We start from the raw sequence: 27939 nt of genomic DNA, 5'->3' as shown, positions 1-27939 counted from the left end.
GAGAGAGAGAGAGAACTATAAAATAACTAAGAATATATTAGAAAAGTACAATATAAATAATATCTTTTGGCTATAAATAAAATAAATTTTATATATATATATATATATATATATATATATATATATATATATATATATACACACACACAAAATTTTACAAATTCAAATTTGAAATAAAATATATAAAATTGAAAATCATAAACTAACTATAGATATATCACCAAAATAGATTATATACAAATAAGATTTTTTATCTATAAATAAAATAAATTATGTATATATATATATATATATATGTGTGTGTGTGTGTGTGTGTGTGTGTGTGTGTCGATTTGATTTGAGTTCAATTTGATTCTTTTTTTCTAATACCAAACCAAATCAAGAATGGTCGATTTTTTTCTTCAATCACCAAACCAATCAAATCAAACCACAAATCATTTTTTTCGATTTAATTTGAGTCGTCCATTCGATTTGACTTAATGATTCAATTGGTACACCCCATCTGCAACTATGTACGCGTCTTTGGTATACAACAATTAAACACCCATTTAACTCAACTCTAGATTTGTTTGTTACTTTTTTAAATTTTCTCAAACATTTTAACAATTACAACTATTATTATCTATCAATTATCGTACCCTTAACATATACACAGGAAGAATCATAAAGATACCAACAAAATTTATACTAACAATTTTCAAAGATTTCAGCTGGACTTGGGATCAATTTCACTCCCTAACAATTTTATGCAAGGAAACATTTACTTAACAAAATACTCTCCTACTCGTATGAGCAGCTTTAAATTTTTCCAAATTATGACGCAGAATTAACTGATTAGAAGAACATGGTGAGATTCATCTATACTTGGTAAAGTTAAGTGAAATACATGGAGAAACATAATAATACAATTGACAATCAAATAGGTCCAAAACTATTCAAGAAAAGAGTACAACCCCTACTACCTTTTTTACATTTAGTGAATACAGCATTCGTCCTCTTAAACTCCCACTTCTAATATTAATATTAAAAAATAAAATATTTCTAATAAATAAGAAGACATAGAAGAGTAAGATATAGCTAAAGATCAACTCCTTTTTTCTCAACACTTGCCTGGTCCACTTCAATGTCCGGTAGCAAGTCTTTGATTGAGCTTGAGTGGCGATAAAACTGACATTAGAACAAGTTAAAGCAATCAGACAATATATAATGTAGTTCTATTGCTTCTACATATGTTAATGTGGCAAAAAAGAAATGAACACTTGCTATATTTACTATCTGAGTTCGGCAACGAGAAGTTGCAGAGTAGCAATGTAAAACAATATATCAGAGGAAAGGTAAGAAGAAAAAATTTACACAAATACGCAGACAAGTAGGCATGGAGTTACAAGTCCTATTCATTCCAACAAAATAAGCACTTTTGCATAGTTAACCCTCCTGCGATCTGCTTATTGTGTGTATTAATAACCCAGAGGGAGAGCATCAAGCTGATCCAAATAATACTAGTAAACGAAGATTAAATAGCCATTGGCAAACCAGCCCTCAATTATATTAGCTCCCCTTTGTTTCAATCCACGTTTTTTCACCAAAATAGATGTGTTGAGATAGTTGTACCTCTGCTATGACTTCCTCGCAATTACGGTCCAATTCTTGGCATTTTAATGCTCCAGACTCCCTTACTGAGTTAATTCTTTCAGTTATTGCATCCGCCTAATGAAAGAGGTGATTTTGGTAAGGAGCAAGCTCAATCAAGATACACTGTTTTCGAAAATCAAGACATGATACTAGTACCTCTGCAAGTACACCTTCCAAGTCATTTTGCCTTGCTTCAAGACCATGCCTCTTTGATTCCACTTCCAACTTAACATTTTTCAATTCTTTGTTAGCCTCCTCAAAACTAAGATTTCTTTCTTTCTCTAATTGCTTTCTTAATTCTTCCAATTGGTCCGCTGGATAATACATGATATCAGCATCAAACTTCAGAGGAAACTACAAATGAACATAATAAAAACAGCTACGGCTACCTTTTCCTTGCCTTTCTACTAATTTAGCTTCAAGGGACTTTTCCTGTACTTCTTCATCACTCAGCTTTAGTTTGAGAACCTTAACATCTTTCTCAATAGATTTAGTTGAATTAACCTGCAAGTATCATTCATATGATTCAAGCAAAATTTAAAGGCATTCATGACTGGTTTGCTTAGAATGACAAACTATCCAGGGGAAAATTAGTGTTGAACTCAAGACAACCATGGTCTATACCTCTCACAACTTTAAAGGGCACTTTTATGATTTTTAGACTCAGTTGTTATTTTCCTCACAACTGCTATAGAACACTTATAAGTGGCACGTGTTGACGTGAAATTTGGATAGCTCCCTGTCATCAACCGAGATTCAGAATATATTCACACATTTAAGATGAATGCATGGACATCTTATGAGACTTGGTTCAAGTCTTTATGCATAGACTTGAATATAAATAATTCATATCTATCTCTCAGGTTCATAGACACATGTTCTTATTTTCTTCTCTCAAAAATCATGTAGTAATTTTGATCCTAATCACCACTTTCTTTACATCACCACATTTCATTTAGTTGTGTATGCTTATAATTCCCCTCTGTCTCTCTCTTTTACACGAATATAAATGAGATTCTAAACTATGATTTTCATCATAGGTAGATCTATAAATTTATTTCCCTTCCACTTCAAATGACTGTTTCTTCATCTAGAAGATCAAAGTAATTTGTCCTTGTTATCTTAATAAGCAAATATGTTAGGTACTCATGAATGATTTCTTTTCCTTATTCTGATTATCTAACTTTCACTTGTTTCCTTTACAATAGTAAATGGATTCAGGTATAATAATTTATCACGAAAAATTAAGAAGAATGCACTAAAAATGCAGTAATGACAAATTTTATTTCTTAACAAGACATGCAAGATAACCTGCTCCTGTATAGCCTGCATCTGATTGAAGTTCTTGGACATTTTCTTGTAAGCCTGACAAAAGAGACAAAATTTAACAATAATCAAGAAAAACAAAATGAGAGAGAATGTCATCACGCACTTCCACTCAAGGTCGTACGTATTAACAATTTCAAAGCAATTGCTATGAAGGTATAGCTTTTACATGCAAGCATGCTTGCAAAATTTTAGTTCTAATCACCCCAGCCAACTCTTCTCCGTAAGGAGAAAATTTAATTTTAGGAGGTACATTCACTCAAATTCTTTCTTCCACAATTTTCTATTCAAGAAATAACTTATGAGATGTCCAGCCGCAAACTGTCCACACGTATCAATCAAATATTCTTACCTTGTTTGTTTGATAAGTTGCTAAGACTTAATAAATAATTTCCAATCAATAGGACACATAACTAAATACTTATGGCCTTTTGCTCATGCTAATTTAGAAAAAGGGTGATTTCGCCAAACAGGTGTTTTCTTCCTGGCCACTTACTGCATTTTTTCAAAGGGGCATGTAGTGACTCAAGAGTTGCTCGTGCAAAGAGTATATCACAAAAATGAGAGGCTAGCACATCATTCCACTTTTTATAAATCTCCTGCAACTTCTCTTTTACATACTACTATGTCATTTCTCGTTTATTGAGCATAAATAAGGGTATAGATGCAATTTATGAGTTGAAAATATAGTATACAGGTTGTATTGGATGAACAGTACCTTTGTATAAACCTCAAGAATTGCTGTTTTATCTTGAAAAGACTGCATTGCTGCTCTTTCAGCATTCCTTATCTCAGCTTGAAATGATTTCTTTTCCTCCAGAGCTCTCTAAAAAATTCAATAGTCAAAAAATTAACACATAAAACGAAAAGGCTGCAGCATCTTGATGTTAGAGGAGCAAGCGCAGAAAACTTGCAATTAATTTCACAAACAGAATTTGAAATGATCTAGCTAAAAGAAAGATCTTAACTTAGAGAAAGTGGAACCACGCCTCAGAGAACAGAGGCAGATATGTCATTGGTTCATCAAAGCAAGAGAAATGTAAGAAATCCAAATTAGATACTTTAGTTACAGCATGTAAATCAGTCATATTTGCAATTATGTTCAGTATTAATATACCAGCATGCTCAATGTCATAGCACCCTTGACAAATAACAAACCACATCACTTGCACAAGATATCCAGAAGACACAGTTGATGCATACTCTTTTAAAACCAGCTCAACAGTCAGTAATAACTCATACCTGAAGCTTATCTGGTGATTGGACAATCTTAGAACGCAAATTGGCATTGTCATGAACAGCTTGTACCAATGCAAAGTCTGCATTAGAAATCTGGAAGGAGACAAAATGCAATTGGAATATTAGTTCATAACACAGATATCTAGCTTGTATTCAATAATATGCGATAAACAGTAACTGTGCCCAAGGGTGTGGCCTAGCGTTAATATAGTGGGTGAAATTCATGGAAGACCAGGGTCCAATACCAACAAAACACTAGGTGATTTCCTCCCATATGTCTAAACTTTGATAGGTAAAGTTACTCTATACTTTTATTGGTAGGAGATGGCGAGTACATGAGATATAATTGAGGTGTGCACAAGATAGCCCAAATACTACCATTACACAACAATTGCACTTAAATTCCAAGCAAGTTGACATCGGTCATATGAATCCACATTGACAATGTTGTTCTATTTATACTCATATCAAGCCAATATTTGACATTATTTAGAAGTACTCAAAGTATTCGTTGAACAGTTATCACCAACTTAACATCCAGGATATTTCAAAGAAGAATCTAAAATATTAGAGACTTATAGAGAATTGAAATAAGAGCTCTAGAATGAAAGTTCTAGAGAGGCAGGTCTACGAATATTCTAGGAAGGGCAATTCCAGAAATAAGTGGAAGGGTTTATTCTACAATGCTCAACTAAGTTTTTCCATCACCACCTATAAAAAAGGATGGTCATTTGAGATGTATGTGTGCTCAAGTAAGTCATCAAGTGAGAAGTGTGAGGAGCAAGTGAGAAATAGGAGAGCAACAAACAAAGTTGCAAGAAAGTGAGTGAAAGAAAAAAAGTAGTCCTTACTTTGTAATAATAAATTCAAGTTGTGAGCAACCAATTATGTTCAAGAATACTCAACAATTCTCTATATTTTCCACTGATGTAAATCTCTATCATACAAATCTTTTACTGGGATAAAAAGATCCCTAGACACATAGGACCCAAAGTAAGCCAACACCAAACATATGGCAGATAATCCAGTGTTAGGCTATTAGCAATTCATGAAACAAATATGACATTAAAAGGAGAAAAAAGCCAAACAGCTGACCTTTTCATCTATCTCTTTAGCCCTTTCCTTAAGTTTTCTTATTGAGGCCTTCAACGACATTTGGTGATTGTTAAGACCAGAAATTGTTTGCCTCAGTTCCTTAACATTAGAATCTATTTCTTGAACCAAAGGCATCTCCCTTTCTCTTGATTCATTTTGTACTGCAATCTCTTCATTTAACTGTGAGGTACCGTGTAAGTAACTTGAGAGAAACTTTGCGAAAGAAGCTTCCTGTAAAAATGTTTTCTACTACTTCAGATACCTGAGATATTCTAGCCTCCAGAGCTAGTCGTTGTTCATCAATGAGAGTCAGATCTTCCACAATCGGCCTTATAGCATTTAATTTAGTGTCCCTAAATTTGTCAACAACATATTAAAGAGAAAAATTGAGCAACACTTTGTTTTGGGGTGAGATGGGGTGATAATTCAGTAAAAGGATAAAAGAAAAGAACAGAAATCTCAGGCAAAAGCTAGTAAACTTCCTCATTCTAGCTATTAATTGGAAGCATTTTTTCTGCAAAGTATTTTCATTTATCAGAACAAACAGAGAAGCATATTTGCTTGCCAAACTTAGGTAAACTAGAAAGACAAAGTTTATCCATATTTTGTATCTCTTTGGAGGTTGATGAATGAGATGGTGAAGAATGATTGTTTGTAAAAGTATGCAAGATATATGGTTGCCTCAGTAAACAAAGACAGCAAGTGGTCGATTCAAAACAAACAGAGAAGCATATGTTTGCCTAAGTTAACAAAAAAAGCCCTTTGAAAACACAAAAGAAAGTAAAAAGTGAATGGGACCTGTGAAGACAAAAGTTGAGGATGGCTCCGACAAAGAAGCGGGTACGATCAGGGTCAGGCTTGATCAAATCTCTTAGAGTAAATATCTCTGGACAACCCAAAGCAGACAACATGTTCCTTATCTTATGAAACAAATTAATAGTCCGAAAAGAGTCGACATGAAGATCCGGGTTCTCAAGGTATTCCAGAGCGGAGAAATCCACCTGATCATGATCATCCCTAAAAGACAAGAGAAAGTAATTAAAAATAAAATATGATTGATTGAAACAGAGAAGTAAAGGTTGGATTATTAAATACTGTAGAGTATCGATATGGAGAAGAATGCTGGAGTAGAGTTTAGTGACAAAGTCGGGAGTGGGTTTGATGAGATCTTCGTCGGAGACAGACGCTATTTGAGCTTCCCCTAATACAGCGATGATGTCTTGTCGGGGGAGTGTTGGGTAATCAAATCTCGACATTTCACTCTTCTTTTGCGAATCACCACTTTCTGAATCGGGTTCAACTGTAGCCGACGAAATTCAATTTAAAATTCAAAAGAGAAGCTGAAATTAAATATTGGGAAATGGAAACTCAAACAAATTCATCAAACAGAAACCTCAAACAAACCACATTGAGTTTCAGAAGAGAACTCTAGTTTCGTGTAATAAGATGCATAGCAACAGTCTCTGTTGTATGATATCTCACAATTTCACAATTAACACACAGGCACCTAATCAACCTTGTAGTTAAAAAATCAAGCGTCTTTGCAAGATTTATAAATCTAGTGAACCATCAGCAAACTCCGGAATCAAACCCGTTCGACCAGGATTGTTTCTACTATACATCCAACTACGATCAGGATCCATCTACACAAACAATAATAATAGTTTTAACTTAATTCCAACAATATATTCACAAATTTAACTTATTAACCAACTTAACAATTTTCTCAGTCTAATTAGTTTAATTTTTAACTTAACTCTAATAATTAAGTCACAAATTTAACTTATTAAACAACATAACAACTTTCTAAGTCTAATTAGTTTAGTTTTAACTCAATTCCAACACTATATTCACCAATTTAACTTGTTAAACAACTTAACAACTTTCTAAGTCTAGTTAGTTTAGTTTTAACTTAATTCCATTAATATATTCATCAATTTAACTTATTAAACAACTTAAAAACTTTCAAAGTCTAATTAGTTTTGTTTTGACTTAATTCAAACACTATATTCACCAATTTAACTTATTAAGTCTAGTTAGTTTAGTTTTAACTTAAATCCAATAATATACTCACCAATTTAACTTATTAAAAAACTTAACAACTTCAAAGTCTAGTACGTTTAGTTTTAACTTAATTCAAACACTACAATCACCAATTTAACTCATTAAACAACTTCACAACTTTCTAAGTCTAATTAGTTTAGTTTTAACTTGATTCCAACACTATCATCACCAAATTAACTCAATGAACAACTTCACAACTTCAAAGTCTAATTAGTTTAGTTTTAACTTAATTCAAACACTATAATCACCAATATAACTCATTAAACAACTTCACAACTTTCTAAGTCTAATTAGTTTAGTTTTAACTTAATTCCAACACTATATTCACCAATTAAACTTATTAAACAACTCAACAACTTTCTAAGTCTACTTTGTTTAGTTTTGACTTAATTCCAACACTATATTCACCAATTTAACTTATTAATTAACTTAAAAACTTTCTACGTCTAATTACTTTAGTTTTGACTTAATTCCAACACTATAGTCACCAATTTAACTTATTAAACAACTTAACAACTTTCTAACTCTAATTAATTTAGTTTTAACTTAATTCCAACACTATATTCACCAATTTTAACTGATTAAACAACTTAACAACTTTCTAAGTCTTGTTTGTCTACTTTTAACTTAATTCAAACACTACAGTCACCAATTTTAACTTATTAAACAACATAACCACTTTCTAAGTCTAATTAGTTTAGTTTTCACTTTATTCCAGAATTATATTCACTAATTTAACTTATTAAACAACTTAACAACTTTCTAAGTCTAGTTAGTTTAGTTTTAACTTTATTCCAACACTATAGTCACCAATTTAACTTATTAAACAACTTAACAACTTTCTAAGTCTAGTTAGTTTATTTTTCACTTTATTCCAACACTATATTCACCAATTTAACTTATTAAACAACTTAACAACTTTCTAAGTGTAGTTAGTTTAGTTTAAACTTTATTCCAACACTATAGTCACCAATTTAACTTATTTAACTACTTAACAACTTTCTAAGTCTATTTAGTTTAGTTTTGACTTAATTCCAACACTATATTCACCAATTTAACTTATTAACAACTTAATAACTTTCTAAATCTAATTAGGTTAGTTTTAACTTAATTCCAATAATATATTCACCTATTTATCTTGTTAAAAAACTTTTCAAGTCTCATTAGTTTAGTTTTAACTTAATTCCAACACTATATTCGCCAATTTAACTTATTGATCAACTTAACAACTTTCTAAGTCTAGTTAGTTTAGTTTTAACTTAATTCCAACACTATATACACCAATTTAACTTATCGACCAACTTAACAATTTTCTAAGACTAGTTAGTTTAGTTTTAACTTAATTTCAACACTATAGTCACCAATTTAACTGATGACCAACTTAACAACTTTCTAAGTCTAGTTAGTTAGTATAAAGGTGGTGCATGGAACAAAAAGAAGAAGCACTTTAAGTTTGAAAACTGGTGACTTGGCATAGAAGAAGGGTTCACTGATAGAATCAGTAGTTGGTGGCATTCTTGCTTCAAAACTTAAGGCTCTAAAAACCACTTAAGGATTGGAGCATGAGTGAACAAGGGAATCTAGGATAAAAAAAAGGAGAGTCCTAAAAAACTATCTGAGTTTGATGCGATCATGGAAGGGAGAGGATTATCAGAATGGGAGATTTCAAACAAGAATTCAAATTTACTAGAATATGAGGAGTTACAAAAAATGAGGAAATCTCATGGAGGCAAAAATTCAGATCACTTTGGCTTAAAGAAGGGGATAGGAACACCAAGTTCTTCTACAAAATGGTCAATGCTCACAAAAGATACAATAACATCGATCAACTGGTAATAGAAGGGGAACTGTATCAAGATCCTTCAAGAATAGAAGGGGAAATTGTAAATTTTTACAAGAAGTTGTACACTGAAACAAACAGTTGGAGACCTTCATTCATTAAGGAACAGCAATGCCCCACACTTTATGGTGAGAAAAAAATGCATTTACAAAGAAATTTTGAGGAAAATGAAGTTCTAAACTGCTTGAAGATGTGTGCAATCGATAAAGCCCCTGGCCCTGATGGTTTCACTATGCGATTTTTCCTTAAATGCTGGGAGGTGTTGAAGGGTGATATCATGAAAGCTTTCCAAAACTTCTATGATTAAGAAGTTTTTGAAAAGAGTTTGAATTCCACCTTCATAACCTTGATTCCTAAGATGAAAGGTGCCAAAGAATTGAAAGATTTCAGGCCTATTAGCTTGATTGGAAGTATTTACAAACTGTTCGCCAAAGTCCTCACAGAGAGAATGAAAGGGGTCATGGCCAAACTAGTGGATTCTCAGCAAATGGCTTTCATCAAAGGTAGACAAATCATGGATGCGGTATTAATTGCTAATGAGACTGCGGACTCTAGACAGATGTCAGTGTTTCCAATTCGTCAGAGAGTCATTGACAGATTGGACAAAATCAGAAGAAAGTTTTTGTGGCATGGAAATAATGAGAGAAAGAGTTATAACCTGGTTAAGTGGGATGATGTAACAGTGACTAAGAGACAAGGGAGGATTGGGTATTAAGAACTTGAAAAATCAGAGCAGGGCTCTCAAAATAAAATGGTTGTAGAGGTTTTGCAATGAAAATCAAGCCTATTGGAAGGAAGTCATTAGTGCAAAGTATGAAGGGGAAGATTACTGGATGACCAAAATTGTTACTTCACCTTATGGAGTAAGTGTATGGAGGTCCATTAGATACTTGTGGGATGAATTCAAAAAAAAAATACAAGGACCAAAGTGGCAAATAGGGAAAGAACTGACCTCTGGATGAGGCTGGCATGCTGGAAAATTTGTTCCCAGGTATTAGTATCATAGTGTCACACCAGCACAAGTCCATAGCTGATCACTGGTCTCCTCAAGGGTGGAACTTCATTTTTAGAAGACGCTTATATGATTGGGAAATTCATAGAGTTGCTAATTTTTACAACACCATTGGTCCACTCAACAGATTTGATGATGGTCGGGATACTTTATGGTGGAAGAGCAACAAAAAAGGTATTTTCGGGGTGAATTGTGCTTATAACAGGTTGAACAAATCCTTCCAGTTGACCAAGTAACTGGCCTTGGTAAGGAATTTAGATATCCAAAATACCCCTCAAAGTATCTTGTTTAGTGTGGTTATTGTCTAAGGAAGCAGTTTTAACCCAAGACAACCTAATGAAGAGAGGGATTCCATTGTGCTCAATATGCCTCTTTTGTTGGGAACTGATGAGATAGTTAACCATCTTTTTCTACATTATAGAGTAACTAGCCAGCTATGGAGACAATTCCTAAATCTCAAAGGAATGTCATGGGTAATGCCAAGCAAGATCACTGAAGCCATTTAGAATGGGGAAGAAGCTGGAATGCAGTCTAAGAGCAGAGAGAGATGGAGAATTGTTCTTGCTAGCATTTGGTTCCAATAAGGAAGGAGAAGAATTTTAGAGGTTTTGATAGAATAGAAAATAGCATGCCAAAAGTCAATATTAATTGATTGTTGCTACAATGTCTTATGTGTAATCAATTATACTCAAATGTCACTATTCCCCTAATCGATGTACTAGACTAAATTTAGGTTCCAATAGCTGGATTTGATAATCTTATCGTAAATATGGCTCAGTACTGCCTATGTACTGGTTGTAGTAATATACAAAGTTATATGTTTCAAAAAAAAAGTCTAGTTACTATAGTTTTCACTTAATTCCAACAATATAATCACCAATTTAACTTATTGACCAACTTAACGACTTTCTAAGCGTAGTTAGTTTAGTTTTAACATAATTCTAAAACTATACTCACCAATTTAACTTATTAAAAAACTTTTTAAGTCTAATCTGTTTAGTTTTAACTTAATTCCAACAATATATTCACCAATTGAACTTATTGACCAACTTAACACCTTTCTAAGTCTAGTTAGTTTAGTTTTAACTTAGTTCCAAAACTAAAGTCACCAATTTAACTTATTGACCAACTTAAAAACTTTCTAATTCTAGTTAGTTTAGTTTTAACTTAATTCTAACACAATAGTCACCAATATAACTTATTAAGCAACTTAACAACTTTCTAAGTCTAGTTAATATAGTTTTAACTTAATTCCAACACGCTTTTCACCAATTTAACTTATTAATAGTTTTAACTTAATTCCAACACTATATTCACCAATTTAACTTATTGAACAACTTAACAACTTTCGAGGTCTAATTAGTTTAGTTTCAACTAGATTCCAACACTATATTCACCAATTTAACTTATTAAACAACTTAACAACTATCTAAGTCTAGTTAGTTTAGTTTTAACTTAATTAAAACACTATAATCACTAATATAACTTATTAAACAGCTTAATAACTTTCTAAGTCTAATTAGTTTAGTTTTGACTTATTCCAACACTATATTCACCAATTTAACTAATTAAACAGCTTAACAGCTTTCTAAGTCTAGTTAGTTTAGTTTTGACTTAATTCCAACACTATATTCACCAATTAAACAATTTAACAACTTTCTGAGTCTAATTAGTTCAGTTTAAACTTAATTTCAACACTATATTCATCAATTTAACTTATTAAACAATTTAACAACTTTTAGGTCTAGGTAGAGCGTGTTTGGCTCAGCTTAAAAGCTGGTCAAACTGACTTAAAAGCTGGTTTTTGACTTATTTAGCTGTTTGGCAATACTCAAAATAAATTTTTTTTTAAGCCAAAAGTTAAAAGTTGGGGTAGGGGTGCTTTTTTTTAGCTTATAAGCTGTTTTATGTTGACCACATTTTTACCTTTTTACCCTTAATATTTTTATACAATCTCCAAATTACCCACATAACCCTAACATCTCTTTCTTCCATTTTTCCCTTTTTCACGTTTGGCATTGCTGCTGAACGTCTTCCTGTTCTTTCAATTTGAAATGAAGATAAACCTTGAAGTAAGTTTTTTCAATTATTTTTTTATTAGCTTTCTTCCTTTTCTCTAGATTGATGCCAATAATATGTTGAAAAATCGAAATCAGCTGAAAAAATTCTCGAATTAATTTGTTGATAAAGAAGTATGTGGATGATAGACAATTACTATTACTAATGAATAAAAATAAAATAAATCTTAAATCTTTCAAGTAATCTATTCAAATTATATATTATGAAAATATAAAATAAGTTGCACATATAACTTAAATAAAAATTTATATTCCTCTTATAAATAATTTGTGATAATAAAGAAATATGTGAATGATAGACAATTATTATTACCTATAGATGAAACTAAAATAAATCTTAAATCGTTCTTTGATCTATTCAAATTATATATCTTTAAAATCTATAATAAGTTTATATTCCTCTTATAAATAATTTGTGATGAGAAAGAAATATGTGAATGATAGCAAAATATAATTATTTATGGCTGTAAAATATAAATTAATTAACTTTTATTATGTTAACAGCTTTTAAGGGTATTTTAGACATTTTGATTTAAAAAGCTGTTTATCAACACTTATTTGCCAAACACATCAACAACTTTATTTTTAACTTCAGCACTTTTATCCGAACGCATAACTACTTATTTTAAAAATAAGTTTCATCACTTTCAAAAGTACTTTTTTAAAGCTGCTTTTATTAAGCCCATCCAAACGGGCCCTTAGTTTAGTTTTAACTCAATTCAAATACTATAGTCATCAATTTAACTTATTAAACAACTTAACAACTTTCTAAGTCTAATTAGTTTAGTTTTGACTTAATTCCAACACTATATTCACCAATTTAACTTATTGAACAACTTAACAACTTTCTAACTCTAGTTAGTTTAGTTTAACTTTATTCCAACACTATAGTCACCAATTTAACTTGTTAAACAACTTAACAACTTTCTAACTCTAGTTAGTTTAGTTTAACTTTATTCCAACACTATAGTCACCAATTTAACTTGTTAAACAACTTAAAAACTTTCTAAGTCTAATAAGTTTAGTTTTGACTTAATTACAACACTATATTCACCAATTTAACTTATTAAACAACTTAACAACTTTCTAAGTCTAGTTAGTTTAGTTTTGACTTAACTCCAACACTATAATCACCAATTTAATTTATTAAACCACTTAACAACTTTCTAAGACTCGTTAGTTTAGTTTTAACTTAATTCCAATAATATTTTCACCAATTTAACATATTAAACAATTAACAACTTTCTAAGTCTAGTTAGTTAGTTAACTTAATTCTAACACTAATGTTACCAATTTAACTTATTAAACAACTTAATAATTTTCTAAGTCTAATTAGTATAGTTATAACATAATTTCAATAATATATTCACCAATTGAACTTATTAAACAACTTTCTAAGTATCATTAGTTTAATTTTAATTTAATTCCAACACTATATGGACTAATTTAACTAATTGACAAACTTAAAAACTTTCTAAATCTAGTTAGTTTAGTTTTGACTTAATTTTTTTTGTAGTCACCAATTTAAATTATTGACCAACTTAACAACTTTCTTAGTCTAGTTAGTTAGTTTTAACTTAATTCTAACATTATAGTCACCAGCTAAACTTATTAAACAACTTAACAACTTTTTAAGTCTAATTAATTTGGTTTTAACATAATTCTAACCAATATTCTCCAATTTAACTTCTTAAACAACTTAACAACTTTCTAAGTCTGATTAGGTTAGTTTTAACTTAATTCCAACACTATATTCACTAATTTAACTTATTGAACAACATAACAACCTTCAGAGTGTAATTAGTTTAGTTTTAACTTAATTTCAACATTATATTCTTAACAACTTTCTAAGTCTAGTTAGTTTAGTATTAAATTAAATCCAACACTATAGTCACCAATTTAACTTATTGACCAACTTAACAAATTTCTAAGTCTAGTTAGTTAGTTTAACATAATTCTAACACTAATGTTACCAATTTAACTTATTAAACAAATTAACAATTTTCAAAGTCTAATTAGTTTAGTTTTAACTTAATTCCAAAACTATATTCACCAATTTAACTTATTAAACAACTTAACAACTTTCTAAATCTTATTAGTTTAGTTTTAACTTCAATCCAACACTATTTTCACCAAATTAACTTATTGAACAACTTAACAACTTCCTCAATCTAATTAGTTTAGTTCTAACTGAATTCTTGTAATATATTCACCAATTTAACTTATTAAAAAACTTAACATCTTTCTACGTCTAGTTAGTTTAATTTTAACTTAATTCCAATAATATATTCACCAATTTAACTTATTAAACAACTTAACAACTTTCTAAGTCTAGTTAGTTTAGCTTTAGCGTAGTTCAAACACTATAATTACCAATTTAACTTATTACACAACATAATAACTTTTTAAGTCTAATTAATTTAGTTTTAACTTAATTCCAACACTATAGTGACCAACTAAACCACATTATATAATTTTAACTTGCTAAACAACTTAACAACTTTCTAAGTGTCAACCTAGATGGACACAAATCAATCTTGCAGGAAAATCAATTGTCTTTAATAGGATCAACTAGTGTTGGTACTTATACTTAACAAATATTATTTCTAAGCTTAAAGCTAAGTGTCACCACTAGATGGACACAACTCGATTTTCCAAGAAAATCAATTTTGTCATCCATAGGATTAAGTATGTTTGTACTTATGCTTAATAAATATATTATTTCTAAATTTAAAGGTAAGTGTCAACACTAGATGGACACAAATCGATCGTACAAGAAAATCAATTTTGTCATCAATAGAATCAACTAGTGTTGGTACTTATGCTTAACAAATATAATATTTCTAAATTTAAAGCTAAGTGTCAACACTAAATGGACAAATCGATCTTACAAGAAAATCGATTTTGTCTTCAATAGGTTCAACTAGAGTTGGTACTTATGCTTAACAAATATAGTATTTCTAAATTTAAAGTTAAGTGTCAACACTAGATGGATACAAATCGATCTTTCAAGAAAATCGATTTTGTCATCAATATGATCAACTAGTGTTGGTACTTATGCTTAACAAACACTCAATTGACACAAAAAATTATCACATATTTAAAGCAAAGTATCAATATTAGATGGGTACAAACACATTATAGAAAACAATTGTACTTTAAATTTAGAAATTTAGAATCACCAAACCTTATCTCCTACTTTGATGAAAGAAGAAGTATAATCTTGTATTAACTTTTTTAGATGTTGAGCTTCCTGAGTGTGAGTGGCCTAGCACGAAAAGAGGGAAAGGAGTTAACACAAGAAAAATAGAGTTTGAACTTATTTACACACATGTTACAACAAGAAGATCAAGTCTATGGCATGCGCATTTATGCAGAAAAATAGAAAATAGAGTTTGGGTGGGCGATATTTTCCACTTGTAGCCCAAAAAAAAAATGAACTCCAACAAAAGAGGTTAAGAAAATGACCATTTACTTTTAAAGATGGTGGGTAGTAGTACACATTTTTGACTATGTCCAACTAAAAATATTTGAAAGAGATTGTACCTTCATCCGTAATGCTTCCTAGATTGGTTGTATTGGTGAATTAAAAAAACATAGCACACACAAAATAGAGATAACAAAGCCAAACTATAATAAGATGCCTCATACTACAATTCTTCGCATTGCACAACAGATGATGGTTACCCAAAGCAGCAGTAGGTTGAAAATGGAAGTGATGGCTGCTATAGTAGTGTTTCTCTGGTTAGTGGCACTTCCATTTAAATATGAATTAAAACATCAAATTTAATCTACCAAAAGGATCCACATAGTCACTTGTGACTTGAATATCTTAACAATACTTTATATGTTATTTTCGTAACATACTCAATATCTATCAAAGTACGTGTAAGTTATTCATCTGATTATATACATACATACATATATATCAAAATAGTAACAATATAAGGTGAATAGATGAAGTAATAGTTGACGGAAAGAAAATACCGGAGATAGATCCGTCTTCCACCAATCCAAAATTTTGGACTTCGCCGGAGCTTGCTTGGCCAGAGCTGTTTTGAGCTGCTGTTGCTGCTTTTAATATTGCGTTTACCGGAGTTGCTGATACTTCCTGTTGGAGCTATTTGTTTGCAGGTTTTCGCTGATGGCTCCTTACCCAAGTTGCTGCTTCGCGGTGGTCCTCGACGGTCGCTGCTGCTGGTGGGGTTCGCCGGAAAAGAGAAGAGAGAAAACAGCGTTGTCCGGCTCAGGCTGGCTGCTGGCGGTTGTCTCCGGTTGCAACGCTGCCCTCTCTCACTAGTCGCTGCTGGTTGGAGCTGCGTGGCACGCTAAAGAGGAGTAGAGGAAGAGAAGAGCAAGGGGGAGGCAAGGAGGAGGGACGGCGGCTGGGAAGAGAGGGTGGGGCGTCGTCACCTCTGTTCGCCGGAAAATTGGAGAGGAGAGGGGCGGCTGATTTTTTGGAGAGGAGAGGAAGAGAATGAGTGAATTTAAGGGATTATGTCTTTTTGACAGTTTAAAATACGGAAAAAGAAGGAGTTTGATCTCGGCCGTTGATTTAATAATGATGAAGGGTAGAAATTGATATTATGTTTTAGCTAAAGGGTGGATTGTTGTGATTAAAAGATGAGATTTTAAATATACATTGATTTATAAATATTTGATTAAATAAATTTAATCTATATATCAAGTTAATTTTATAAATTTAAAATTATATACTTTTTAGTTATATAAATGCAATTTTTTCAATGACATAAAAGTTTATCAATATCAAATCTAGTATGTAAACCTTCTTAAATTGATCATCGATATTATTTCTTTAATTGATAATATATTTTATATATAATTAATCAACGTATTTTATATTCAGATAAAGTATTTTTTATATGTCATCATAACATGAGATATATGTTCATGCTTAGACGACGGACTTACAGATTTGTACATTACTCTAGAAATATAAGTATAATTATATCTTAATTCATATCAATAAAGTTTCATACTCTAAATATGGATTTTACATATTTTTTTATTTATTCCACGAAATTTAACTTGTTTTTATAAAAGTATACAAAATTGTTACACTTTTTGAACAATTAATTGTAAGTTTCAAATAAATTTTAGTATTATTCTAAATAGCAAAAATTATTAGTAATAGAAATATTTTAAACAAATCGACCTCCGAATGTCGCTTTTATTAAAAGTAATTAGATATAATAACCTCATTTAAAATTTTAAGATAAATAACAATCAATTGTGTTTATTAAATAATATTGACATCGAGAGGTATATATATATATATATATATATATATATATATATACTAAATTTAATGTATCGATCAACTTAATTTTATAATTATAAATGATACACCTTCTAATTATATAAATTTAATTTTACAGGTCAATGAAAGTTTATCAATATCAAATCTAATATATAAATCTCTTTAAATTGATCATCGATATTTATTTAACTGATAATGTATTTCATATATAATTAATTAACGTATTTCATACTCAGATGAAGTAACATCTACATGTCATTATAATTAGGAAGTGATCACTACACTTGACATACATTCAAGATCGAAAGTATATAATAATACAATCTCGAATTTCATACTCGAATAGATTATAAGTTAGTTCTTCACTTCTACATCATAACATGAGATATTAAGTTCATGATTAGACGACGGACTTATAGTTTTGTACATTACTCTATAAATATAAGTATAATTATATCTTAATTCATATCAATGTTGTTTCATACTCTAAATATGGATTACAAAAAATTTTATTTATTCCACGAAGTCTAACTTTTTATTGATAAAAGTATACAAAATTATTATACTTTTTTAACAATTAATTGCAAGTTTCAAATGAAATTTTAGTATTATGTTAAATAGCAAAAATTATTATTAATATAAATATTTTAAACAAACCGACCTCCAGATGTTGCTTTTACTAAAATGAATTAGATATAATAAAAAAATACCGACCTTATAAGGTCGGTATCACATTAAATTTTAAGATAAATAAAGTAATCATATTAATGAAATATTGTTGACATCGACAGATCGGTATTTTATATTAGTTTATTTTTGAACTTAGATAAAACTGTCATTCGGAGATCGATTTATTTAAAGTTAATTGAAATTATTATTTTTTTGAAAGCCACAATATAAATATTTAATTTAAAACCAATAATATTGCATAATATTTAATTTTATCGATTTTCATGAGTCGATATTATAATATTTATTATTTTTTAATTTACGCAAAAAAGTCCTCATGCGGTCTGTATTTAACTGAAATAGCATTATCGATTTCATGAGGTCGGTATTGGATGAAGTAAAAATTCTGACCTCATTGTGTCGGTATATGAATTTGGATGAAATAAAAATATTGTCTCCACGAGGTCGGTATTAGGATGAAAGATAAATACGATCTCATGAAGTCGGTATTTGGATGAAGTAAAAAATACTGATGTCATGAGATCGATAATTTGATGAAATAAAAATAGCGACCGCATGAGGTCAGTATTTGGATGAAGTAAAAATATTGATCCTGTGATGTCGGTATTTGGATGAAATAAAAATACCGACCTCATGATGTTGGTATTTGAATTTGGATTAAATAAAAATACCGACCCATGAGGTCGGTGTTAGGATGAAATAAAAATACTGACCCGATGAGGTCGGCATTTGAATGAAAGATAAATACCAATCGCATGAAATTGGTATTTTATATTAATTTATTTTGTAATTTACATAAAACAATCATCCGGAAGACGATTTATTTAAAGTTAATAAAAAATATCAATTTATTGATTTTATGGGAGCCATATATAAATATTTTAATAAAAATTAATATAATTATATACTATTTAATTTTACCGACGTTCGGATGTCGGTATTATAATATTTTTTATTTTTTATTTTACATAAAATCGTCCTTCAGAAAACAATTTAAATAATACTAAATCAAAATATTTCTCAATTTTGTTTTTATTTAATTGAGAAAAAGTGAAATATGCTTATTCATTTATTTTATTTAATAACGACATCAAGAGGTCAATTTTTATTACAAATCATTTTTTCCGCCAAAAATACCAACCCTCTGAGGTCAAAAAAAATTTTCGTCTTTATTTTGCATAAAAACCAACTACTTTTAACAATACTGACCTCTAGAGGTTGAAAATTACCGACCTCCATTTGAGGTCGGTAATTATTAGGTCAGTATTTACTACTTTTTTTAGTAATATGTGATTTGATCTAGTTTTGTTTTGCGTTTATTTTCCTACTTGTCAAGATGTAATTCCAAGTACTAATTGCTAATTTTAGTAAGCCCTCTTGTTATTTTGTGCTGCTTCGACTACTATTTGCATTGTTGGAGTATACAAGTTAAGTTCTTTATAATGAATTAGCTGTTATCAGGTTTGTCTTTCTGAGATGGGATTTTTCAGGTTGTGGATTTGGTTTTCTTAATCAAGATGTTTGTTTGTTTTTTTTCAGCTGCGAAGCGACTTACATTTTGCAATTCTTATAGTGAAAGATCTATGTTTCTCAAAGTCAAATGTAATGCACAATATAAAAAGAATTGTTTCTGAAATACTGACTAATTATATCCCAACTTAGAATGGAGGTCTTACAGCTATCCAGACTTTATAGATACATAATATCCATCTAGACCTTCTACTTAGTATGTATGTTCCTTGATCATAAACACAGAGACGTGATGTCGAAGTCAGACAAAAGTAGTAACCATCTGGTGGTCCAAGAACAGAACTAGTGTACTCTCCCCATTAAGAAGTAGTGTACCATAAATAAGCAACATGACCATATGAACAACACTATAAACGCAGATAGCAAGAACAACTGAAATTTTATTTAACTTAAAGTAGAAATTTACAAGAATAGAGAGAGGAATACAAATGATGTGTGGCTCCGTGCCTACTTTAAAAAAAATAGAAAAAGGATCCTTTTATAGAGAAGGATCTAAGAAAATGTTAAAATCTATGATATAAGTGCTTTCATCATATTACATTATTGAACCGACATAGGGGTCCCATTACTTTATAAAAGTTTGAAATTATTAAAAACTTATTCCAACTTTTAACCATTGTTGTTCTCTTGTATTGGACTCTTTTGAACTGGAAGATTCTTCCACTTGGTTTTGAAATTGTTGCAGAAATGCTTCTGTGTCCATTTCTTCAATACTATTCATGCTTTGAGATTCTCCTGCTAAGCAATTGTCTTCATCTTCATTAGATGTGGCTACTTACATATCATCTGTGAAAATACTGCTGTACCGCTTTTTATGTTAATATTAATAAACAAGCAGAACAAGAAAGAGGGCTACCTAGGCTTGTAATAAATTATAAACCTTTAAATAAAGTTTAAAATGGATTCGATACCCCATTCCCAATAAAAAAAGATTCTTAGATAGGCTTCATGAAGCCATCATATTTTCAAAATTCGTTTTAAAATCAGGATACTGGCAAGTCCAAATCGCTGGAAAGAATAAATATAAAACAGCCTTTAACGTCCCAATGGGACAATATGAGTGAAATGTCATGCCTTTTGGATTAAAAAACGCTCCCTCAGAATTTCAAAAAATTATGAATGATATTTTTAGTTCTTTTAGCAATTTTATCATTGTGTATATAGATAATATTCTAGTGTTTTCAAAGATTCTGGAAATGAATTTCAAACATCTCCTTGTCCTCACATGGTTGCCCTATTTGACAAGGCAGGCATTCTTCTTCTGAAGAGGGGATATAATCTTCATTATGAAGAGCTCTTAAATCCTCACTAGTATGAGATTCTTCATTTTCACTATTGTCATGGCTGGATCCTTCAGAAGATAAATTTAATAGGATTTTGCAAAGAGTATCCTTAATATTTTCATCAAGATTAAGACTCTTAATCTTGTCCTTAACTTTGCAATCCCTAGCATAATGCCTTATTCTTCCACATTTGTAGCAAGCATTTGACTTATCATATTTGGATATTTTCCTTTCTGACTTCCTCTTTTCATGCTTATCTAAGTGTTTCTTCTTTCGATGAGGCTTATAAGTTCATTATTTATAATCTTTTTTCTTCTGATTTCTAGAAGAATTTCTGGATATTTCAGGTATATCAATAGCAAATTGTTCGCAGAACTCTCTTAATTGCTGATTTTCATTCAAATGATATTTTTTAATCTATTGATTCATCTTGATCTAATTACATAAAGAGAGATCTTCTTGGGTACAAACACTTATAAGTTTCCCATAGGTATAACTGTCGTAATTTATGCTTATTCCATTTCCTCTAAGGATTTTCCTAATCCTTTCTGCAAATAAAATAGTGAGTCCATCTATGAACTTAAATTTTCAATGAGAATTATTACACTCAGTTAATTCCATAACTCGCGAAAGGAATACATCCTTGTACCATCTAAAGGAAGTAAGCGTTCTACACTTAAGGTTTTGGAGTATAGTCTTAATCGTCTCACTATTATCTGACCATCTCCCAGAGAAATGTTCTATAATAGTTAAAACTAGTGTATAAACTAAGTTGGGGACTAATCCATTTTCTTCTTTTACTGCAGTTAAAATGGTCATCCTCCGAGCCTCTGTGAGATAATTATCCCACCAACCTTTTAATTTCCCTGTGAATTCGGCAATAATCATATTAGCAGTATCCTTCTCAGAATTTTTGTTGGCTTTGCAAATGGTGTTGTACATGAGAATTCTGTGGGCCAACGTATAAATCTGCCTATCCGTAAAGCCATCAATATTTCATTCATAGATTTCTGTTCCACTGAAACTATTAGAGACAATATACTCTTGTTCTTCTAAAAGAATATCTTGAGGGGTTGGCCTAGGATAATAGAACATCCTTTGGACCGGTTTTCTAGCATGTTTTTCTGAGATTTTTTTAATCTCATCAGGAATATTAATCTTAGTAGGAATATTATTCCTACTGTCATCTATAACATGAAGAGGATTGAGTTCTAGATCTTTTTTATACTTCCCCTCTAACCATCTTTCAATATTACCAAGTTTCGATAACTTAAAATCATTTATCTCAGATGGAGGCTGGATACTTGCAGTGGCTTTTTCCTTACCTTTGTTAGAGACTTTGAACTTTTCTATTATAGAACAGATATGACTGACCTTATCATGCAAAGAGAGGATATGTTCCCCTAAAATGTTCATATAAACATTTGTATCTTACTTTGTTGTATAAGAATTCTGATATGTTTAGTAGTCAATAAAATAGTATCATCATTAAATAAATCTGCAAAAGCTGTGAAATGAACAATCTTATTATCTTTCTCAATTTGGAAAAAATGTTGAGGTGGCAAAAATGATTTAGTAATTGTACCATCCAGCAATTTATAATCACATTCTAACATGCAAATATACTTATAAATGTATTTTTTTTCATGAACCATGGTACAAATGCAATAACTTTATTAGCTTGAGAAAGGTCATTATAAAAATCATTTTGTAAAAAAGTTTGTTGATTATTATCAAAATTTTTGAAAAACCATTCTCTAAATGTTTTCCATTTAGATTGGAAAAATTCATTTGAAATTTTCTCTCGTAGTGGTGATCCTGGTCTAAAATTAAGTTGTTCCTTTAGATCCATAAAAATCATTTGGAAAGTTCATCTCTGATAAAGTAGGTTCATCCATATCAGGAGTGACAATATGATTTTCTATTTTGATGTTATCAATTCGTTCACCTTTTTTTGTATAAATTGAGGATCTGGAATTATCCTCATCTTTTATCTGGGACGTCGAAGCCCTAAAAGGAATGTTAACAATATAATCTACTGGAGAAATATAAGAAGAGTTAGATCTAGGGATCTTGGCCTGCAATACTATACTATCTGTATAACTCATCAATAAATTTGATCCTTACCGTTCCATCAGGAGTTTGTTCAATATCAGATATATCCGAATTTATATTATTTCTTGGAGGAACAACTTCCTCAATAACTTATTCTTTAGGAAAATAAATTTCATCCCATTTAATAGGTCTTCTTGTTATAATTTTTGATTTGCTAAAATTTGTTTCTATTAAAATGGTCTCATTTTTAAAATCCATAATTTTACACATAAGATTTAAAGTATATAAAGGTTTATAGTAAATTCTATAACAAATACATATAACTTCAGTACCAGGCAAATAATCATATCCATGTAATTTAATACTCAATAATAAAGTATTAATTGAATTTTCGTCATTTAAAGAGATCTGCAAATTAGGATAAGCATTAAAATAAACAGGACCATAAGCCAAACTAGTTTGCACTGTCCCTATAAGAGATTTCTTCCAATTCTGATTTCTTCCATCTCTTAGAGCTGCTATAAAGCTCTCTGGTAAGCCACTTAATGTAAGGGGCTTAAAAGCAACTTGTACCAGACCAATATGCATAAATCTATAATTTTCCCTATAAGGGGCAAAATCATTTTCAGATAAAAGTCTGAAAGCACCATGGTCAGAATCCACAGTAATAGTTTCTTCAGTGATTTTAACAATTTGTTTAAATCTCATTTTTTCAAATGTTCCCATTTGGTATATTACCTTAGTTTGTATTTTAGGAATTGTCTAGTTATTAAGGAGATCAAGCTGTTAAGGCATATCATATTCTTCTTTTCTATTGTTTTTAACAGTAGCTTATTTGTTATGATATTCATAATTAAATCCTGAAGATTAACATCACCTACTAGTACTGACCACATGGCTCTGATACCAAACATTCTAAGTTCCAAGGATGGAGGTAGTCCGCACGGCCATACAGATCTCAACATTTGGAACCAAATACGACAGGATCGCTTCGATGTAACTACCGGTTCATTTACGAGTTAGATATTCTGAGAATGAAAGGATATTTTACGGTTCCAATATAGCCCAAACAAATACTCACACTTGGCTTAACATGGGCCTCAATAGGAACTCTGGACTAAGCCAAAATCTTCCCACTCTCGGACTACACTATTTCAATCAAGTTAATTTTACAAATTTAAATTATATTCCTCCTAATTATATAAATCCAATTTTATCGATCCATAAAAGTTTATCAAGATCAAATCTAATACATAAATCTCCTTAAATTAATAATCGATATTTCTTTAATTGATAATGTATTTCATATATAATTAATCAACGTATTTCATACTTAGATGTAGTATCTTTTACATGTCATCATAATTAGGAATAGATCACTACACTTAACATACATTCAAGATCGAGAGTATATACTAATACTATCTCGCATTTCATACTCGCATAGATTATATGTTAGCTTTTCACCTCTACATCATGACATGAGATATTAAAATCACGATTAGACGACGGACAAATAGATTTGTACATTAGTCTAGAAATATAAGTATAATTATATCCTAATTCATATCAACCTAGTTTCATACTCTTAATATGGATTATAGATTTTTATATATTTATTCCATGAAGTCTAACTTATTATTTATAAAAGTATATAAATTGTTACACTTTTTGAATAATTAATTGTAAGTTTCAAATGAAACTTTTGTATTATCCTAAATAACAAAAATTATGATTAATAGAAATATTTTAAACAAACCAATCTCCTGATGTCGTTTTTATTATAAGTAATTAGATATAGTAAAAAAAAATATAGATCTCATGAGGTCAGTATCACATTAATTTTAAGATAAATAAAAAGTAATTATGTTAATTAAATAATAATGGGATCGAGAGGTCGTGTTTGTGTGTGTGTGTGTGTGTATATATATATATATATATATATATATATATATATATAAACCTCCTAATTATATAAATTTAATTTTATCGATCAATAAAAGTTTATCAATATTAAATCTAATATATAAATCTCCCTAAATTGATCATTGAGATTTACTGAATTGATAATGTATTTCATATATAATTAACTAAAGTATTTCATACTTAGTCGAAGTATCCTTTACATGTCATCATAATTAGGAAGTGACCACTACACTTGACATACATTCAAAATCGAAAGTAGATAATAATACTATCTCGCATTTCATACTCGAATAGATTATATGTTAGCTCTTCACCTCTACATCATAATATGACATATTAAGTTCATGATTATAAGTCAAATTTATTTCTCTCTCACTCCTCTCTCATACCAACCCCGACGGTTCCCCTTCACCCTACATTGATTGGCGCCACCGACACCCTCTGCTCCGAAGGGCGCCACCAAAAGCTTCTTCTCCGACCGTTTCCACCCGCACCCTCTTCTAAGATCGACAAACCTACCCCCATCTGTAGGTCGCAACAACAAGTCGCACCTCAAAAGATAGAGGTCGCGACACCTCCATCACAATTGCACATCAGTTGGTCGTGCAGCAGCAACACTGGGTCGGCACTGCCCCCATCCCTTTGACTCAAGGTGAATTTCTAGAACCTCCATAACAAATCTTTTTTGTTTACATTTAGTTGAAGTGTCACAATATTAGCTAATCTAGTAAATTGCAACTACTTGATAAAAAATGAGAATCAAGAATTTTTTTTCAAAAAGTCAAATAAAGTAATAAGCTAGTAAAAAGACGGAAATATAAGCTAAATACAAGAAAATATAAGAAGAGATGCGTCCGCCCCTATATATTTGATACCTTCTATCATAAAATTGATTAACTAGTCATCATTTGTTGGCTTCATTTGCCTAAAGATAAGTATAGAAGTAATTAGTTGACTACCTTGAAGGATTTGACATTTCTTGTATGCACATCTCCAGTTTATTTTATTGATTCTTGATTAATAAGTTTGACAACTTATCGTGAATTAGTTCACATCCTCTACTTTCTCACTCAAGTTGAATTAGTAGGTTGGTGGGAATCCATACTATTCCTTTCTGTATGAACACTTGTGTCAATGAATCTAACCCAAATTTGAAATCCAAACTAGCCCCCAACCTTACACTGAACATTTCTTTCACCTAAAAATGCATTATTCCTCATCGGAACAAGCAATTCAATTAGTCATTTTTAGTTTCATCACATATCTAACGTAATTAAATACACTCCATATCTACTACTTATAAATTACAATATCTATTAATTCTAGATATTAGATATTCAAAATTTCTCAAATATCCGCACATATTTTAGTAGTTCATCATCAGTCTCATAGACAATTTACTCGTTCAAAACAACCCATAACCAAAAATAATAAAAACAAAACACTCTTTTACTGTTTACTTCCATAATAGTTTTGAATACACAAATCAATATGAAAAAAAGAGCAGAAATCATACACCATATTTGTTGAGTGATAGAGAACTCCAACTTCAGCTGTAGTTTGATATGTTGCTGATGAAGAAAGGCAGCAACCTAATAAAATCCTAATCGGTTTATAACAGGATTCTGGGACTGGGCTGCTTGATAAGGAAGTTGGGCTTTAACAAACTTTGGACTTCTTCTTAGGCCCATAGGATATGGCTTTTATGACTTAAGTCACTAAGTAGAGATTTTATTCTTATTTTTAAAAAAAGGATTGTGCAAATATGACCATAAATTTTAGAAATACTTGCAAAATTAGAATAACTTCTTAAGAAAATGTAACTAATGAAATATGTATGATTAGTAGATAATAGCTTTTTGTTGATCTTTATTTGAATTGATTGGATGCTTGAACACTCAGAGATTTTGGTGAGTTCTTCATTTGTAATAACTAAAAAACTATTCAGAAAGTAACTAAGACAAACAAAGGATACTACAATATTCAAGTAATATGATCGTTATTTCTCTCAAGACAATTATTCTTGCATAATGATTCCATATCCATCCTTAAATGTCTAAGATTGTGGGATCTTCTCAGGACTCTTGTAATGCAAATTGTTTTGTGCATCAGACTGTTCTTTTTATTCATGTTACTATTTAAATGAATTTCAACAGATATTTCCATGAATTGTTTATAGATTTCTAATTCACAACTGGAACATATAATTATCATATGAAAATAAACCCCATAGATTTCCATAAATATTTTTTGTTTATGTTGAAGGTTAAATAAAACCACAATACACATAATAAGAATACAAGTTTACATACAAATATATCAATTCTACTTTTAGGGGTTGTTCGGTTTAAGGAAAATGTTTTATTAAAAAATAAATTAATTTTTTTACTTATTTTCTAGTGTTTGTTAAATAAACAAGATAGTCAAAGCGTGGGAGTTGGGGGCGTTTGACGGATGGGAAGAGACAATAAACTTAAAATAAAGACAATAAACTTAAAATGACACTTTTGGAATCATTTAAAAACTTGTTTGCAGAACAGTTTGACCAATCAAACTTGAAAAAATGGATGACATACCAAACACATTCTTAATCATGTTTCTTTGATTCATTACATATGCTGAATTTTTTCAAAATACCAAATAAATCAACTACTATATGAACTGAAAATTGTACCAAAAGAAATTACAACACTTAATATCTCGTTAGAGAGCTTACCAAATATTTGGCAACTTAAATCATACATTGTTCTTAATTTCAAATAGCTATACAAAAATCTTCTATGAGATTCATAAGGTGTAGAGTAAATTTATTAATAGAAAAACTGAATTGTAAACTAAACTGTTATCATTAGGCAAATCAAACAACGATTATTAAAAAAAACTTGCAA

General features: G+C 30.3%; 1 protein-coding gene across 3 annotated transcripts; it reads right to left on the bottom strand.

Annotated features, from left to right (window-relative positions):
• Window positions 1-834: 834 nt before the first annotated feature.
• LOC101265872 (kinetochore protein NUF2 homolog) lies at window positions 835-16776 on the bottom strand. 3 transcript variants are annotated; one of them, XM_069290662.1, is made up of 14 exons: window positions 16274-16776; window positions 15474-15554; window positions 6686-6935; window positions 6388-6592; window positions 6091-6309; window positions 5555-5645; window positions 5293-5472; window positions 4201-4290; window positions 3677-3784; window positions 2944-2997; window positions 2022-2136; window positions 1789-1946; window positions 1612-1707; window positions 835-1167 (listed from the first exon to the last, which is right to left on the bottom strand). In XM_069290662.1, exons 4-14 carry the CDS (start codon window positions 6546-6548, stop codon window positions 1078-1080), a joined length of 1362 nt encoding a protein of 453 aa, XP_069146763.1. In that variant the 5' UTR covers window positions 6549-6592; window positions 6686-6935; window positions 15474-15554; window positions 16274-16776; the 3' UTR covers window positions 835-1077. The 3 variants fall into 3 exon arrangements, with proteins under 3 accessions (XP_069146763.1, XP_004248545.1, XP_019071623.1); XM_004248497.4 differs by lacking the exon at window positions 6686-6935; XM_019216078.2 differs by lacking the exons at window positions 6388-6592; window positions 6686-6935.
• Between the last annotated feature and the right edge of the window lie 11163 nt (window positions 16777-27939).

Source organism: Solanum lycopersicum, chromosome 10 (assembly GCF_036512215.1).
Source record: "Solanum lycopersicum chromosome 10, SLM_r2.1".
NCBI lineage: Eukaryota > Viridiplantae > Streptophyta > Magnoliopsida > Solanales > Solanaceae > Solanum > Solanum lycopersicum.
This window is presented reverse-complemented; position numbering and strand designations above follow the sequence as displayed.

Coding starts and splice junctions, on each gene's coding strand:
- LOC101265872 (XM_069290662.1), bottom strand. CDS start 6,548: ATGTCGAGATTTGATTACCCAACACTCCCCCGACAAGACATCATCGCT. Junction 5,646..6,090: donor CTCAACTTTTGTCTTCACAG/GTCCCATTCACT, acceptor TGACAAATTTAG/GGACACTAAATTAAATGCTA. Junction 1,168..1,611: donor GCGAGGAAGTCATAGCAGAG/GTACAACTATCT, acceptor TTCTAATGTCAG/TTTTATCGCCACTCAAGCTC.